Genomic DNA, 19520 nt, shown 5'->3' with positions numbered 1-19520 from the left:
GGTTTGAGTCTCCCGGGCAGGTCATTTAAGACTAAGCTGTTAGGGACAGTCCGTGTACAGATATGGAGACAAGAACCCAAATGCGGCAATTGAAGAAGAAATAGCAAGTTGGCCAATTGGACTAAGGTGCAATGAACAAAGAAAGGCAGGCTGAAGCCAGGTTGTAAATGGCCTTAAAAACCATATTAGAAGAGTCATAATTTATCCTGGAAGCAGAAGGGAGTCATTGAAGTATTTTGAGCTAGGCCTGATCATACATGTGGCTTAGGAATATTTATTAGCTGTATCAAAAAGGATAGATATAGGAAGAATAGAAGAAGGACTTATGATCCAGGAAACCAATTAAGACCCTACTGTAATACTCCAGGTGAGAAGTAATGAGGGCATGAACTAGAGTGATGGTCATGTGACTAAAAAAAAAAAAAAGGGAATGGATGTGAAAGTAGAATTAACTAAACTTGCCAACCATGTGGATATGGGAAGATAAGGAAGTGTAGCGGGTGTTACTATTATTTCCATTTTTCAGAGGAGGAACCTGAATTTGTCCCAGAAAGACAAGGAAATGGATCCATCTGAGGATATACAGATGTGAAGTGATAAGAGCCAGGTTTAGAATCCTGATCTTCTGATCCCTACGCTGCCTCCATACTGTATAGTTTAGTGCTTTTAAAATAATTAATTTCTAGTGAAGGGAAAAATTGCAGGGAGATATGAGTTTCCTTAGTTGGCTTTATTTGAGAAAATATATACATGACTTTTTTTTAACATTTTTTTGGAGCGTGGAAGAGAATAGGTCTATAGTTAGTTGCATGTCTCCCCAATATCCGGGTAAAATAATGGAGATTTTTTTTCAGATAATATTGGTCCAATATCCAAATTTTCAGAAACCCATGGACTGAGATCAATTTCCCCCATTTGCCCCATGATCATTGTGAAGTCTCACGTAGATCCGGTCGTGCAAATGAGCAGATCCTGGTTTCCTTTGTCAAATACGGCACTTCTTTGAAAAAATAGCCCCCCATCACAGTGGTACATGAAATGCTATCTATCATTGAACAAAATTACAGAGTACTTTACAAGCCCGTTTGGTAAGGTGATCTAGAGCAAATGTCGTTCCAGTAGGATGCTTGCCACATCCACTCTTCTGCCTTCGGGTGAAAAGAAAAACAAATGGCATTCTCTTCTTTGTTAATCTAGGGTTTTCAGTCGTAAGCCAAGAAGAAATTATTTCCTACACCAAAATGCAGCCCACTCCCTGCCAAAAAAAACAAAAAAAAATATATACTTGGTCTGAGCAAGTCCAAGATCAGCTGTTTTGGAGACATTCTTCACTGGCTCTATTAAGCCAACATGTTCTCTAATGTGTCATTGTTTTTCAATCCATTTCCCCGACCCAAAATGTATTTGAATCATCTCCTTTTACAGGTACTTTTGCATCCATTGAATTTAACTTTTCATCTACTGCATCACTTCCATAAAGCAATCTCCTCAGCGCAGAGAAATCCGAGTATCTGTAACCAAGATTAGGCATTAAGTAAAAGTGAACTGGTTCGGGGACTAGATCCAAATTATCGCTTGCCACATCCATGGATGAGAATGGCTTTGGTGTGTCAAGTTGGTCATTCCACAGGATCCCAAAGCAAAACCATGGGAGTACAGCCATTCTCTTGTTTTTTAAAGCATCAAATGTACAATTCGAGTCATAAAATCAGGGTGGGGGCGGGGCGTACTTATATGTACTACAAAAGAAAAACTGATCTCCAACTACTGCAGTTAGAGTTTTTTCCCTAACTTAGGAAAAGGTTTAAGCATCCTTCAGAATCACAGCTTTGCATACAACTGAGAATAGTTGTGTGTTCTTTTTATTTTAAAATTTTCCCTTAGGAACCCGAAGTGATGTGAACTCCGGCAAGACAAACAGTCTTCTCTGCAATGGAAAAGCAGGGAAATAGAATATAATAATGCAGTTTGACCTGGACACCATCTAGGAAAGTGATGGTGTACCGCTTTACTCCCATTCTCTCCACCCAAGGTGTCCAAATTCCACATTTCCTCTCTCCTCCACTTAGAGCCATTTTCTAGGTTAGTTCAGTGAAAGGGCTACGCTATTTCACTGCCGGACCTTGCCATCAAGTCCGTAAGTAACCGGGCAGCTGATCTACCCACCATTAAAATGAGTCATTGCATAGGGTCTACTCAACACACTTTCAAATTTGACTTAATTATGTGTAAATCACATTTCTGAGAAATAGAATGCTAGAAACTCTTTTTCCCAAATTTAATCATCCCCCACCACAGCAAAGCCTCAAATCCAGTCCCTCAAATCTCTTGCCTGGCCTTGGCATGATCAGATTAAGCTCTCCAGGATACATACCTTTAACCCCATCTAGGAAGCAAATGCTTGGAGTCAAGGGAATACCACATGGAGAATATATCTGGAAAGCTTCCTTCCTTTCCCAGCTTTTGCACCTATAGCTCTTTGCAAAAATGCTAAGTAAACGTGCAGTGTTTATTCTCTATCTCCTTTCATTGCTTAGCTTGATGTGACATTTATTTCCAAATGCTACATTTGAAGCCAGTATTTTAACAGGAGCATCAAAAGCAGGGCACACTATCGAGAGGTCCGAACGTGGCATCGTAACAATCATCACAAGTGATCAAAAAATATCAGCAGACGTCGGTCGGCCAACCTCCCGGTGGAGTTTCAGCAGGCATCCCTATTTGTGCGGCCGTAATGGCTTTATTGAGAAATGTAAACACAATCTATCAGATAAATAAAGTCACTGATTTAGTTGAACTGAAAATCACTCGTTAAGTAGGCTCTTCAACTATCATTATAGCATAACTTTAACTTAAAATTATCATATGTGACTAGTGTAAAACCACAGGAAAAGTTGCAGAAAGAATGCTTTTTTTTCTGCTAGGCAGATAGATCAAGTCTTGACCACAAGGCAGTATAGAATACATTCACAGACAATAATATCACACAGCAAGATTGGCTACCCATCCTTTGCACGGACTCTTCCCTAGTTGTGATGTCATGCTCCCATTGGTAAGTGCTCTCTCTGTCAGATCTGTGCTGTGTATTTTCCCAGGGGCCAAAGGTGAGAGAGGGAAGGAAAGGAGTTACTATATTAGCCCCATTTCCCACGAAAACAAACTGAGAGCAAAGCAATTGAAATCGACGTGGCCAAGATTGCTATACATCAAAGTACTTTTATGCCTTGCTATACATCAAAGTACTTTTATGCCTTTTGAGGGACTTTAGAATCGTTTTTCCCATTACACTCCCTGAAAATTGAATCCTAGCTTGTCGTAACAAAGAAAAACATAAATCAAATCCAATCCCCAAAATGACAAGCAGTGACAGCGTGCATCATCCTGTATCCTAGTATTCTGCCTCTTCTCTGGGACGAAGATTGGTCATCACCATTAATCTGAGCTGTTTGGCAGCAGTTTAGGTTTGCTTTCATCTATATTAGATACCCTCCCATCTCTTCAGCCTTTCCCCCTTTGATTCCTTCCCTGTTGCTTATAAATATGTCCAAGTTTTCCCTACCTTAAAATACAGAGAGAGAGAGAGAGAGATCTTTAAGTTTGGTCTTAAAAGGCAGAAATAGTACTTACGTGCCTCCTCTCAAACATGGCATCACTAGGCTGGATGAAATTGTCTATAAATTGTCATGTTATATCTCTATTCTTATTTACAGCCAAACTCATAGAAAAATCTGTTTAGGCTCATGGCCTCCACAAACTTATTTTCCTACTCCTCATAAGTTGCTTTTCCCTTCAGTGAAACTGTTCTCTGCAAAGTTATCAAAGATCTCTCAACTGCTAAATCAAAGGGTCTTTTCTCAGTCTTGATCCTTACTAAACTTCTTTTGCTCACTCTCTCATTTTCTCACATTTGTCACTATTAACCGCCCTTTCTTCCTGAATATTCTTTTTGGAGTTTTCACTACACTGCTGTCTCCTAGTTTTCCTCCTTTCTGAACCCTCCTCAGTCTCATTAAGTAGCTCACCGTCGATCTACTCCATCACACCTCCTCATCGTGCTTGTACCCCAAGACTTTTGTCCTAAGTGGCTCCCAGAGGCTGAATTCTTTTCACCGTTTAGCAGCAGGAAGCACCGTGGCATCATGGATCTCTAGAGCCACCTTCAAAGCTAGGAAAGCTTGAGTTCAAGTCTCACCTCTGAAAGATAGTAGCTCTATGGCCGCTGGGCAAATCACTTAACTTCTAAGTGTTCTGGACAGCTTTGGAAGATTCTAATAATTGCAAAGATGGTACAAACCTGCACAAGTAGAAAAGAGAGCATGCCCTCTTTTAAGAACTATCTATACCAGGAACAGCTGGATAGTAGATAGAGTAAGGAAGACCCAAGTTCAAATGTGACCTCAGACACTTAACCTGTCCTAACTGTGGGATCCTGGGTAAGTCACTTAACCCTGATCACCTCTCAAAAGAAAAGAATTATCTGAAGCAATGAAATCACAGGTCTGGTTCCTATCTCTGTCTCCATGCCTCAAATGTCCCCCATTCCAATCTGTCTTACACATGCCTGCCAAAATAATTTAAAATACAAGGGTAACCGTGTTACTCCCTTATTCAGTAAAGTCTAGTGGCTTCCTAATATCTCTAAGATAAAATATAAACTTCTGTGTTTGGCATGTAAGGCTTTTCGTAACCTGTTCTCATCCTACCTGCCTTGCCTTATGATATTCTTGCTGCATCCCACACTCCAGTATAGCCAAATTTGCCTTCCTTCTGCCTGTTCCTCACACGTGATATTCCATCTCTCACATCTGTATTTGAATTTACGTTTCCAGGCCTAGAATTCTCTTCTTTGCTTCTTATAAAATAGTTTATTTCCTTCAAGAATCAGATAAAATGCAAAGACCCATATCCCGAATACCATTCCCTTAGATGCTAATGCCCTCCTTTCCAAAATTACCCCGTAAAGTGCTGTATGTTTCCCTGAATTTTAAAAAAAAAAAAACCCTAAGTTCCTTGAAGGCAAGAGTCTTTGCAATTTTGTCTGTGTATCCCAATGACCTGGCACAGTGCCTGGAATGACACAATAGGTACTTAAAAATACTTCTAGAGGGGAGGGAGAAGGGAACAAATATTAAGTGTACACTAAGTGTGCCAAGTAGTGTGTTAAGTGCTTTACAATGTCATTTTTCCTCACTATGAACCTGGAAGGTAGGTGCTATTATCCCCATTTTATAGACGGGGAAAACAGAGCAGACAGCAGCAGTTCGGTGACTTGCCCCGGATCATACAGGTGTCCGAGTTCAGATTTGAACCGAATGCACTGCTCTATCTAGTATATTACCTAGCTGCCATTATCGATTGATACAACAACAGTATCTTGGTTCTCAATGCTTTGTTTTCCCAGTTCATACAAAACCTCATGTTTCTCTGAATCTCTCATTTATTTCTTCCATTACAGTCATATTTTGAAATAATCTGTTCAGCCATTCTCTCATTTTATTATTTTTCATGTTAAGTGAAACTAGAAACAACGAATGTCCTTGGGAATATTTTTTATACATGACTTCCCAGTACCGAGATGTCTGGGTAAAACGTTCTAGTCAGATTCCTCTTTTCTTGCATAAATCCAACTAGTTTTCCAATTCACAATTCTACCAGTAATTCATTAGCATACCTATCTTCCACAGATCCTTTTCAGCATGGACTAAATTTCCATCTTTTATCAGCTTTGCTAATTTGATGGGTGTGAAGTGAAATCTCAGAGTTGTTATTTTTTATCTGTGTTATTAGCGATTCAGAGCCGTTTGTCATAGCTTGATAGTTTTGCGGTTCTAATTTTGACAACTGTTAATATCCTTTGACCACGTGTATACTGTGGTCAAAAATGGCTGTTTGTTAACTCTGTATATATCTGGACTATCATTTTTTTATTAGGTATTTGATGCTAAGTTTTTCCCATTCACCCATTTCTCTTCATCATCTACTTATTTATGTTGCTTTTTTGAGCAAAAACTCTTCTGAATTTCCTGTCACAGAAAGGTATTATTTTCTTTTATAATCACCTCAGTCCTCTGGTTAAGAATCCTTCCCCAACTTGTAGCTAGTAAAGTATTTCCATTCCTTCTCCTCTCACTTTTCACATTCTGACCTTTTGTATTTTCACGTTGTGACCTCCTCACTCCAGAGCTAGCTCTGGAGTGCTCTATCTACTATTCTATTCAGCTGTTCCTGGTATATATTTAGCGTATTCATCCAGAGCCTTTGACGGTATGTGATGTTATCTTGCCAAACTGCTTTTTGGTTTCCCAAAAGAGGAAATGGGTTCTTTTCCAGAGGGGAATTTCCCCCCAGTGTTTAATTTTCTCAGACTTATCAAACTCTACAGTATCGCATTCAACAAAGTTTTATCTAGTTTGTGTCAATGATCTACTTTTCCATTTTTGTTTAACTAACAAACACTAAATAATGTTGAGGATTGTTCATGATGAGATGGTCACATTGTCTCCTCTCTGGCTTTTAAAAATTATTTTGAAGTTGTGAGTTTTATTAGTTAACTGTTTTATTTAAATTTTGACTTAGCTTCTATCTTACTAGGATTACTGGTTTGATTTCCTGTCATCCATTTTCCTGCATTGTCATACATGAGAAATCCGAATTTTAACTCCATTAAAATCTTTCCAATATGAAATTTTTAAAGAGATTCTTTAAGGCTCAGCAACATGGGTTCAAATCCAACCCTTCCCTTCTGTATAAAACCCACACTAAGAAGAAGAAAAAAAAAAAAAAAAACCATACACAGGAGGGGAGGGAGACTGGACTTGATTATCTTGAAAATACCTTTTGGCTTTAATATCCTCTCCCATCACTCCTATGGTATTCTGAACTTTTTTCTTTACCAGATTATCTACTGAGTTTTTCATTTTTAAATAAATTGTATTGACGTGAAGAATTAAGTCTGCCCAGTACTAACACAACCAATTGAAATGTTGGAAAAAGCAAGCTCTGGTAAGTTGTTTGACAGATCTCGTGTCAAATGAGTGGCTAGGCTAATATGTCCTTATCAGAGCTCCTTGGAATTTATTTGTGATAGCTTCTCCTGGAAACACCAAGTAACTGCTAATTCTTTGACTCAATTTTCTCAGCCATCTGTAAATCAGTTAAGTTACTAGATGGGAAGGAGAAGGCAAATCTACTTCGATCATATTTTCTCAGTCCGTGTTCTACTAAGCACATCAAGCATCAGAGTCCGAGGCCTGTTCTCCCTCGGACAAAGGTTATGTAAATAGTTAAGAGAGTATATGGGATTGTGCTTATAGGAAGGTTGGTGATAGCAAGCATGGAATCCAGAACATCCCATCTGGGGTTTAATGTCGCATGTGAGCGACGATGCTAAGGACTAGAACTTTTGGAGAATGGGGCAAGGATCTGACTGCCCCTTTTCTCCCCAATGTTTTCTCCATGCACAGAGGGACACTTGCCACCCTCGAGGAGAGACGGGGAATAGAGCCGGAGAAGGTTAAGTAAGATTGGCCAGAAAGGAATCAGAACGCCACTCGTGCTCGCCACCCCTCTGCCACCGAAACCAAAGAGGCTTGATCCGGCACCGTTTTAAAAAATGTTTTGCTTATGTGTCATTTCCTAGGCCCACAACAGAAACCTGCTGTCCATAGACTTTGATCACATAACCCGCACAGGAAAAATCTACGATGACCATCGGAAATTCACCCTCCGGATTCTTTACGACCAGACCGGTCGCCCAATTTTGTGGTCTCCCGTCAGCAGATATAATGAAGTGAATATCACGTATTCGCATACGGGACTAGTAACTTATATTCAAAGAGGTACATGGACTGAGAAAATGGAATACGATCAGGGTGGAAAGATCATTTCACGAACCTGGGCTGATGGGAAAATATGGAGCTACACTTACTTAGAGAAGGTAAGTGTACGTGCACTAAAATCCACAATCATGAGACTCTAAATGACGTGGTGAGTAACTACTTTCATAGCAAGCCAACTATGTGAGTTATATTTTCTGTAATGCAGCAAAGTGAGTGTTTTAATTGAAGAAGTATGTTGTTTTTCAGTATAAAACTTTAATATATCATACCCCGCCATCTATGATTTTCAATTCTAACTGGAGTAATAAGCTTCGTTCCCTTTTCCTTTGTAGCATATATCTGTCTGTGTGCTTTTTATTTCACAAAAGCTCACAGGTAAAGTCACCGGAAGAACGTTAGATTGTTCTGGCCGAGAGACTCTCATGATAGGAATAAAGTACTTTGTTATAGTTTTTCCTACCCAACAGTTTGAGTAATAATCTGTGGTTGTCTGAATTCTGTTATGATACAGATAGTGATTTATGGGCTTGGCTTATTACTACTCCTTTTTGTAAGTCATTTATTTGTCCATCTTGATTTATGAGACTTTTCCCAAAAGTAACCACAGGTTTTGGAAGCCTTTTTAGAACTTGGAATACAAGGTGGAAAACGATAGGTTTCACGACATGAGGGACTGTGTTCTACCTTAACCTTGAACTTTGCCAGCACCCAAGAAAGTGCTCTGTACAGAGCAAGCACGTATATATTTTGCTGTGACAAAAATATCCAAATATACCCCTTCCCCAAAATCATTCCTTGGAAATTTCTGGTTAAAAACCTCTTACTTTTAATTTCATTAATATAACTAGTTAGGCATTACAGGTTGAAAAATTTGGACCAAATTGCTACTAGACCTCAAAAACCCAAAACACTTGCAGCCAGACCGAATGCATCGATTGGCTGACCCATCTGTTTTGAGCAATGTTGCCATCTTGTGGTCATGTACTGTGCTTCAACTTAGCACATTTCTAATGCCTGTCCTCTTTAGTTTCCTGGGCAGTGCTCTGCTACCTTCCCCGAGATAGTCATTCAGTTCTTCATTTAGTGTTGGAGTTGAGCTTTTCAAGACAGACAGGATTTGACTAGGGTAGAATAATGAAATGGGCTTTCTGGCTAGGAAAGCAACATAAATGAAACATAAGGCTGTTTTTATTGAAAATTTTTTTAATTTATCATTATTATTTTGTCCACCCCATCGACAAAACATCTTTATGAACTTTACCCATCAAATCGGTTTTGATTTAAGTTTAGGATGTTGCCCGTCGACCTTGATTTGTTCCCAATTCTATCGTTCGATTGGGGGAGAGATATAGTAGGAGGGGGAGCACTTTCACCTCCCACATCAAAAAGATCAGCCAATATTGAATGAGTACTTTATCAATAGCTTAATGCAGAGGGTGAGCCTTCACTGCTACAAAGTTCATACATTTCCGTAGATGTACTTGGCTTTATTTATTTTTCCATAGGAACCTCAGAGACATGCTACTATTTACTCCAAGTCTTTCATTTTCAGCTGAGCAAAATGAGGCTCAGGAGGTTGTGGCCAAAGTCACAACAGTAATGTGAGAAAGAGGATTTGAACCCAGCCTCTCCTCTGGATTGGTATTCCATCATCTCTCTCTCAGCGTGAGGCCTGTTTGAGCACAGCTTTCTTGGGCACAGATAGATTCCACTTTAAAAAATGGAGTTAAACCAATCTTTACGTACAATATGCCTCCATCCACTCAGAGATAGTCAGTCATCCATGTGAAAAGAAACAAGTTCTCTTAATGTAGTAAAAACAGAATGTAATTGGCCAAAATGTGATTTTATGTACTTTTCATGAATACCAACCATTCTATTATGTGGAATTTAATGAAGAAATTGATATGTATGACCATTGTCATTGTAAACACCAAGCCCGTGCCTCCTGTCAAAACGTTCTATTTTGTGTTCTTTTTTTTCCCCCAGTCTGTGATGCTCCTTTTGCATAGCCAGCGACGTTACATCTTTGAATATGACCAGTCAGACTGCCTTCTTTCAGTCACCATGCCCAGCATGGTGCGGCACAGCTTACAGACCATGCTTTCGGTGGGCTACTATAGGAATATCTACACTCCTCCGGACAGTAGCACTTCTTTTATCCAGGACTTTACCAGAGACGGAAGACTCCTCCAGACGCTTTACCTCGGGACGGGACGAAGAGTTCTCTACAAGTATACCAAACAGTCTAGACTGTCTGAGATTCTCTACGATACCACTCAAGTCACATTCACGTACGAAGAGTCTTCCGGAGTGATTAAGACAATACATCTGATGCACGATGGATTTATTTGTACGATCAGATATAGACAAACAGGTATGTTGCAAAATTTCCAAGTATTTTTTTTTCCAGTTATACCAATATTCATTCCAAGATTTCCCAAATACTTACTGTGAGATACTAACATTTAAAAAAAAAAGTTTCTGGCTCAGAGAAGTTTACAATATAGTAGAGGAGGTAGATACGAGACATTTCATTCTGAATTACAGTAGAGTATCTGTGAGAAGTACAAGCAAGATGCTATGGCACTTTATGGGAGGGATAAATCATTTAACATGTCACAGAGGAGTTGATATTTGAGCTAGGTCTTTTAAAAATGATTGTATTTCAATAGATAAAGATAGTAGGTTGGGCCTTTCAAGTTTGGAGAAGAGTTGGAAAGATGGGATATGTTGTTCAAAGGTTGAAATGGAGAGGGGACATAAAAGCAATCAATTTTACTTAGTTCCTCCGTTAACTTCAGCCATGTGTTTTAGCTATGGCTAAAATGGTCAGTTGGAACCATATTTGGAGGACTTGAATGCCAGGTTAAGGAGTTAGTGCTTAATTTGTCAGGAAATGAGGAATCATGGAAGGTTCCTAAAGTTAAAAAAAAAAAAAAAAAGGTATTGAGGAATTTGCTCAGAGTAGGTAACTTTCAGCCTAATCAAAGCATAGCTTTCTCACTTATAACCATAAAGGATAGCACATTTAGCACAGAGAGGAACTGCTTTTCTTTCAACTCTGGCATTTTTACAACGTAAACATTTTGACATTCTTGTAAGGAAAAAAAAAAAGCACCAATAAGGGTGTTAAAATCAGATTAGTTATTCTGATTTAAGACGGAATGACAGAGGCTCAACAGCTATAGAAGGATGGAGATCAATTCTTGGAATGATCTAAGAAGAAAAATATTTAGTTCTAGTCACCGATTAGCAAGCAACACAGGTACTTCCATTGTTCGGAAGAAAGCAAAGTCTCCTGTAGGGAAAGAAGGTTTTGCCAACCCCTTTTAGTTCTTCCAGTTTGGAACAGTACTTTGGCCACGATGTAGTCCCTTGTAGTAAGCCAGACTTTTGGGGAAGCGTGGCAAAATTTCACAGAAGCGACACAATCATAGCCACACATCATAACATCGAATGAGGGAGACGGCAGACGATATCCACACTGGCTATGTGTGGGAGCTGATGAGGGCCTTTGATGTGGGCAACATGGATATAAGAAAGACAGACTCCTGAGGTACCATCCTCTCTAGTTATTCAGCTTAAAACAACTCAAACTATATACATAGCCCTATTTGTACCTACCCAAAGGGCTCCCAAAAAATGCAGGTTGGGGTTAAAAGGGTAAGCTCAGTTCCCTGCTTATTATTCTACATCAGCCTCTTTGCAAGTTATCCGTGATTCAAAATCTGTGGCTCACAACTGGCCAGATCACGGAGTCTCGTACTCTATGACCAGCCCTCCGTATTTCTTTGGAAAAGAAATCGGTTTTTCCCCAGTGCAGTCGCCTGATTTTTGTCAATCCAGATGACCGAGAATAGGAAGACCTTTGCAGAACACGGGAGAAAGTAACGTCATTCTATTCTTTGGGCTACGTGTTTCCAGTTTTCAAAATATTTCAGAGAGAATCACAATAAACCAACGATGGATGTTTGCTTTAAACTAAAGTAGGCCCGTGTCTTGATTTTCAGCAACGCCCGTCACCTAACTTTGTTGCCAATACGATCTCCCTTTTGTTTCTATGCAGGTCCTCTCATAGGACGTCAGATTTTCAGATTCAGCGAAGAAGGCCTCGTCAACGCGCGATTTGACTATAGTTATAACAACTTTCGGGTCACCAGCATGCAAGCGGTAATAAACGAGACCCCTCTACCGATAGATCTGTACCGTTACGTCGACGTTTCCGGCAGGACAGAGCAGTTTGGAAAATTCAGTGTAATCAATTATGACTTAAACCAAGTCATAACCACCACAGTCATGAAACACACCAAGATCTTCAGCGCCAACGGACAAGTCATCGAAGTGCAGTACGAAATCCTGAAGGCGATCGCCTACTGGATGACCATTCAGTATGATAACATGGGCCGCATGGTCATATGTGACATCCGAGTAGGAGTGGAAGCCAACATAACGAGGTACTTTTACGAATACGACGCCGACGGTCAGCTTCAAACCGTCTCCGTGAATGATAAAACCCAATGGCGTTACAGTTATGACCTGAACGGAAACATCAACCTCTTGAGCCACGGCAACAGCGCTCGCCTGACACCTCTCAGATACGACCTCAGAGATCGCATCACCAGGCTGGGAGAGATTCAGTATAAAATGGACGAAGACGGCTTTTTGCGACAGAGGGGAAACGACGTGTTTGACTATAATTCCAACGGCCTGCTACACAAAGCATACAATAAGGCTTCCGGGTGGAGCGTACAATACTACTACGACGGGCTCGGGCGACGTGTCGCCAGCAAATCCAGTCTGGGACAGCACCTCCAGTTCTTTTACGCAGATCTCGGAAACCCCATCCGAGTCACCCATCTCTACAATCACACGAGCTCAGAGATCACCTCACTGTACTACGATCTTCAAGGCCACCTCATCGCAATGGAGCTAAGCAGCGGGGAAGAATACTATGTAGCCTGTGACAATACCGGAACCCCACTAGCCGTGTTCAGTAGTCGAGGACAGGTGATAAAAGAGATCCTCTATACACCCTACGGGGATATCTATCAGGATACTTATCCAGACTTCCAAGTCGTCATCGGTTTTCACGGGGGGCTCTACGACGCCCTCACAAAGCTGGTGCACTTGGGACAGAGAGATTACGACGTCATTGCCGGACGTTGGACAACCCCTAATCATCACGTGTGGAAGCATCTGAACACCCTCCCTAAACCGTTCAACCTCTACTCATTTGAAAATAACTATCCCGTTGGCAAAATACAAGACATCACCAAGTACACCACAGGTATTCACATGATGTAAAACTACAAAGAACTCGGTATCATTTAGGTGCTCATAGATTCTTACTACCAGGGAATGTACAAGATTTCCTACATCTGCTCTATTTCTTAGTTTTCTAGGTTGAGGGGAAAAAAAACACGTAAGTCAACAGCAAACCAGACACTTTGGCTCTTACTACACCATAGTACGCTTTTCTTTTCAGCTATTATTCCCGTTTGTCTTTTCTTACTTCACAGCTCATGGGAAATAGCAGAGAGTAAAGAGTCAGAACTATATCGCATAATTTCAATCAGATGTCTCCGTTAGTGGAGTTTCTCTCTAAGAAGTTTAATATAATTTAATACTCTAGCCCATTTGGAAAAATTTGGTTTTTTTATAGTCCCTCTAGTGCTTTTACAATTCTCTTAAATCAAAAGATTAGTTGTTTTTCTGGAAGACTTCACGGATCGGCTCTCAGGATCTTGTTTTTCAAAGAGGGCTCAGAGCAGGAAGGGCATTTCCGCCCGCCCTCCATGAACCTTTCAACCCATTTCATGTGTCGAGCGCATACGTGCCATTTACGTTCTTGATTTCTATCTCGTAGATATCGGAAGTTGGTTGGAGCTGTTTGGTTTCCAGTTACACAATGTGTTGCCTGGATTTCCCAAACCAGAAATAGAAAGCGTGGAGTTAACCTATGAGCTTCTGCAGCTTCAAACAAAAACTCAAGAGTGGGATCCCGGAAAGGTTTGTGAAAGATTAGTCTAGCCTCCCAGACTTCCCTGCGGTAAATAAGCAAAGAGACATTTGACTTTTCCTCAGAGAAGTCACTTGTCCCTGGTTATGGAGTCAGCAAATGATGCTTGGGAAAAGAAATGATTCAGAAGGGAAATAGGCTACTTTCAGACACTCAAACCTTGAAATAACTATAAAGCAGGGCTTCTTCATCTATTTTCACCCAGAAGTCCCTTTGCGTGTGGCCCCGGCTATAAAAATAGGAATATAACTCAAACCTTCACTCATAACAAATCATAATTTTGTAACTCCCGTATTCAAGTATGAGACCCCATATAGAGTCACAACCCACTCTTTAAGAAGATGTAATCTAGATGGGGATTGTGGCAAACTACAGAGAGTAGAAAGATACTTCCCTGAGAGAAAGGAAGTAGTGGGGAAGATAAAGAGATGAAGAGGCACCAAAAGGTCCCAATAAAGCCACTCGGGAGCTTGCAGATGATTTAATTGGAAGAGCAGGCGATACAAATAGTAGGAAACCATTTACATTTAGATACAATGCCTAAAGGGAGCAAGAATGTGCAAATAAAGCCAAGCATACTAAGGTCACATGTAGAGAGCTAATAAGACTCTACCTTACACATCAGCTTGTCATAAGAAAATGTGGAGCCTCTTTCCCTCATCATTCGGGGGGGGGGGGGGGAGCAGAAATAGAAACCAGCTAATCCAAATGGACAAGTCAGAGGACAGAAACCCCCCCACCCCCGCCCCATGGTGTGGTATTTTACGTCTCTCTTTTTCAGACCATCCTGGGCATCCAGTGTGAGTTGAAGAAACAGCTTAGAAACTTCATTTCGCTGGACCAACTTCCCATGGCTCCCAGAGCCAGTGACAGAAGGTGTGTGGAAGGAGGACAGCACCCCAGGTTCGCCGCCATTCCGTCCGTATTCGGGAAAGGCATCAAGTTTGCCATCAAGGATGGCACAGTGACCGCCGACATCATAGGAGTGGCCAACGAAGACAGCCGCCGAATCGCCGCCATCCTTAATGACGCCCATTACCTGGAAAACCTGCATTTCACCATTGACGGACGGGATACTCACTACTTCATCAAACTGGGATCTCTGGAAGAAGACCTGGCTGTCATAGGTAACACAGGAGGGAGGCGGATTTTAGAGAATGGCGTCAACGTGACCGTGTCCCAGATGACGTCCGTGATGAACGGGAGGACTAGACGCTTTGCAGACATACAGCTCCAACACGGTACCCTGTGCTTCAACATCAGGTACGGAACGACTGTGGAAGAGGAAAAGAACCACGTGTTAGAGATCGCCAGACAACGAGCCGTCACTCAGGCCTGGACAAAGGAACAGAGGCGGTTGCAAGAAGGGGAAGAGGGGATTAGGGCATGGACAGAGGGGGAGAAGCAACAGCTCTTGAGCACCGGGAGGGTACAAGGCTACGATGGCTATTTCGTCTTGTCCGTAGAGCAGTATCTGGAACTTTCTGACAGTGCCAACAATATTCACTTTATGAGACAGAGCGAAATAGGCAGGAGGTAACAAAAAAAATCTCTGCCTTTGCGTCACCAAAGACTGCCTGTTTTTAAAACATAAAAAAAAAAAAAAGGTTTATTGTATTGGTTTTCTAGATCAGAACTCTGTATATGTAAATATGGAGGAAAAACATATCCAACTGCCTTTCAATGTGACAGAAGATGGTATTTTAATATTGTTTCTTTAAAGTGTTTGAGAAGCAATAGGAAAGATTTTTAGTTCTCGTGTGGCAGTATTCAAAATACCACAAGTACAGCTCAAATGACGAAAAAAACCAAGTTTTCGGAAAACACCACGTCAGGTGTGTGTTGAGATAAAGAGCAAAAAGAACCCAAGAAAGGTTCTAGTTATCTATCACGACGTGCTGTTTCTCTATTTCACGATCAACCTGACTTGAAGACTATCTCAAAAGTTTCCAGAAAGTCTTTGCATTTCCAAAGACTGCCGGCCATTTCACATTTTACAGAGCCGTTACAGAAAACTTTAAAAGCGGTAAGAAAATGTCCTCAGCCACTCTCTCTCTTTCTGAGTACATTTCTCCCTACTCCCCGGAAGTTAACACTAGGTCATACTACCGAGTGCCGTCTCATACCATTTTTCCCTGGGCTCGGCAGTCGTGTCTACACGGTAGCAAATATCCGGCCGACTCCCTCTTTCCAAAAGAGTCCAGGTTGGATCACGGCCTTCACCAGAACGACCACATGTATCGGCATTACATAAACACAGACTCTCTCCACTTATTAACCCGCCTAAGAAAGCTCTCATTTCTATAGGGCATCGCACCCGGTGACGCGGTTCTTACCGCTCGCAAGGTTTAACGTACTCAGAAGTAATCTGCTTAAAAGGCTGACTGGGTATGCATTTGAAACATCTGTAGTAAGTGATGAAAACTACTGTCACACGTAGGAACACATAGGAACAGTATCTGAGAACTAAGGCCTGAACACTAGACACGGTGCTCATTCACCTACACGAGTTGCCATCTACGGTGTAACTATTGCACCAAAGGCTCCGTGCATCGTAACGATTGGCATCACGTGCTCTCACTTCCACATTTTTCTTCTACGCTTTGCAGCTAGTCACCGAACATTTCCCAGCCCCGTCGATGACGTGTAAATGAATGAACTCAGAAGCCTCTCGGACCCATGTATTGCCACTAAGCTGTGGGGTGGACGGATCCGTAGTCAAAAATCATCGGTGTAATTATTGATTTAGTCTGTGCCCTCTGCACAACAACTCCAATTGGAGTCTTTCTAATGGCTGCCCACATGCTCTGGGTAGTCCTCAATCTCCTTCCCCATTCCCCCCCCCCCACTTCTTTTAAAAAAAACCACCTTAACCTAGATTGTATGATCACATTAAAGTTTTTTACAAGAGCCAAATCAAGTGAAGACGAGGGTCCACAGACAGGAGAGAGAGGCTGTATTCACAGGTTCCATTTCCAAAGCCTTCAGGTTGGCGTCGATTCCCGTTCCATTCTCACACGGCTATTCAAAAGGAGAGCGTTTTCGCTCTCTCCTCTGTGTCTTAACAAAGTGCTAATACAGACCAATATTAGTGGCACAGCATTTCTTCCGGACGGAAGAGTATCGTTTTTAACAGACCAACTTGTTGAGCATTTGAATACTTCCACACCAGCCTAAAAATGGACCTTCAGTTTGTAGAGGCTCTGATGTTCTTTCAAGCAAACAAAGAAAAAACCTTACAAACTGTTATAGCAAGTGCATTCATCGATGTGATGTATTTTATCACTGATCCAAATGTCAATATTAGAGTCTATTTTACTTATCGTTTCAGCAACTCTACTTCTCTGCAATTCACCGCTATGTCAAACTGCTTTAAATATCCATTAGAGACTGATATGTGAAGCTTTTACTTAATAGTAATTACCTTGAACTGTGCATTTCTAGTTTGTAATACATATTTAGTTAGCTTGTGCCTTTGGTTTCTTAAAGTTATATTTGTATTACATTCAGGAAATGCACTTTCTATTACCCACAACGATGGTTTTAATACTGCCTTGAAATACCACTTTTCTCTTTATTGCCCTGAAAGGTTAGCATTAACGGGTAGTAATTCCGAGAGAGATTTTTGGACAGTTCCAAACGAGACTGCGGAGGTGTATTTAACATATACAGCTCCCATTCACAGGAAAAGGCGGACCACGCCTTCCTTCATCGACCATCCTTCCGCAATCTGAAAGAAGTCAATCGCGTCCGTGGAAGCTTTATACAAATTACTCATGAGGCCCGGGAAGGCTGTAGCTCCAGAGCCAAGCACCAATCATCCAGCCTCTCTCTCATTTGAAAGAAAGGCCGAGATGGCGACTCGTTCTCCGTGTTGGTTTTTGCCAGCCAGCCAGCCCGCCCAGGTAATTTTTTTTCCCTTTCAGAATGTCCTCTGCACTAAGCATTTTTAAGGATCCAAATGCACGTCAGAGTCGAACAGGCATCTAGATGGTTATTTTTATGTTGCCAATCTCATGCTATGGATCAGCAGCAGTGTGACTCTTACAAAAATGAGACTCAAAGTTTTAATGTACACGTGATCTTGAAGGAAAATATTTACCATGCTAAAATAGGTAAATAACATTGCTTTACTGCCAATTTATCTAAGAAATCTAGACTCTGTTATCTCTCTCTCTTTCCTCTCTCTGTCTATATATATATATATTCACTATATAAAAATATATAACCTACACTATGTAGACAAGCGTACAAAACTTTGTCAGTGCATAATTTGGTATGCTAACTGCTTAGATGGACATCGATAGACCTAACTTTCCGATTTTTGTAATGCCTATCTTTTTATTGTCATTCATACACATCTTCTGGCATTTCATTCTTCTATGCTGCTTTAAAAAAAAAAAAAAAGAAAAAAAGAAAAAAAGAAAGAAAGAAAGAAACAAACGTTCCTGGCCCTTACCGTCAATGACACCACCTCAGAAACGGTCAGAGCAAAGCAGTCTGTACTTGCACTGACGCGTTCATAGAAGACGGTGAGCGTAAAAAGGGTGTCGAGTGATAAATAGCTGTGGTATCAAAACCAAGCACCGAGAGCCACTTAGTTTGAAAAAAAAAAAAAAATCTCAGTTTGTAAAAAACAAACAAACCAGCTGCCCTGTCTAGTAGTTCCTATCTCAGACTGCTCTTCTAGAGCCCGCTCTAAGGTTCTACATTTGGGGAGCAAAATTCAACCACACGACAGTGACTTATGTCAGAGTGTCCTTCATAGAAAAGCTATTTAGGACTAAAGTATACAAGTATGTGTAAAAGGAAATCACTTCCTAACCAGTAACCGAAAATACTTAGAGTTCAACTTGCTGTGGAGTTTGTCTTGGCAATTGTCATCTTACATTATTTGTCAAAGAAAATGTGTTTGGCAGTTTCAAATCTTTCCTTAGATTAGTGGTGGATTTTAAGCTCTTAAGTAAATGTTAGTATATCAGATTGTGTCCTTGAAAAAATATTTTACTTGTATGAACCTTGACGATGTCTAAATCTTCATATCCTTCGGGCGAGAGGTTCGCTGAGAAAGTCTAGCACGTAGCCTTTGTGTCACAAAAATAAATACTCTGTTTAGCTGCTTGCTTTCTCACGAAAAGTTGAGGTGTTTACAGTGTAGGCCAAGAGTTTCCATTTTGATAAGACAGAGGTCCCCATCGTGCTGAAGAGCGTTTTCCCAGCACCGCCTGGGAAACGCTTGGGCCCCGCTTTGTATTCCCGCTCTGACGCCTGTGCTGAAAAGCGAGTGGATACTGTACAGGTTCATGTAGGGTGTGTGGCGACAGTTCAACGGTCTTTTGCATTTTGCTCTGGTTTTGAAGCCGGAAGCATGCACTTTTCTATGAGAGCATCACGACAACGTGCTGTAAATATTTCCAGTTAATATTCTGTGTCGATATTTGAAAGAAGTACTTTGAATATTTCATTTGTACAAAATAAAACAGCAATCATAACAGTGTGTCCTGTTTGATTCCTGCCCCTGCGTCTCTCCTTCTCATCTTGGGGAAATCTTCCCTTCTCCCCCCACAAAGTTATTCAAATGATCTGTCTTGTACAAAACAGTTTCATATAATGTAGTAGTACACTAGCAGAGCTCGTCCCCGGGTTTTTTTATGCCGGGG

At 41.0% G+C, this 19520-nt stretch overlaps 1 protein-coding gene across 4 annotated transcripts in view; it reads left to right on the top strand.

The window, feature by feature from the left end:
• Positions 1–19352, top strand: part of TENM1 (teneurin transmembrane protein 1) — a 784948-nt gene extending 765596 nt beyond the window's left edge. For all 4 annotated transcript variants that reach the window (XM_031945150.1, XM_031945147.1, XM_031945148.1 and 1 more), the window contains 5 exons: positions 7640–7936; positions 9828–10215; positions 11908–13128; positions 13708–13850; positions 14642–19352. In XM_031945150.1, the coding sequence (XP_031801010.1) occupies positions 7640–7936; positions 9828–10215; positions 11908–13128; positions 13708–13850; positions 14642–15400 (2808 nt within the window). In that variant the 3' untranslated portion in view covers positions 15401–19352. The remainder of the gene's footprint in view (positions 1–7639; positions 7937–9827; positions 10216–11907; positions 13129–13707; positions 13851–14641) is intronic.
• Positions 19353–19520: the final 168 nt, after the last annotated feature.

This window comes from Sarcophilus harrisii, chromosome X (genome assembly GCF_902635505.1).
Source record: "Sarcophilus harrisii chromosome X, mSarHar1.11, whole genome shotgun sequence".
NCBI lineage: Eukaryota > Metazoa > Chordata > Mammalia > Dasyuromorphia > Dasyuridae > Sarcophilus > Sarcophilus harrisii.
Note: the sequence above shows the minus strand (reverse complement) of the source record. Positions and strands in the feature narration are given on the sequence as shown.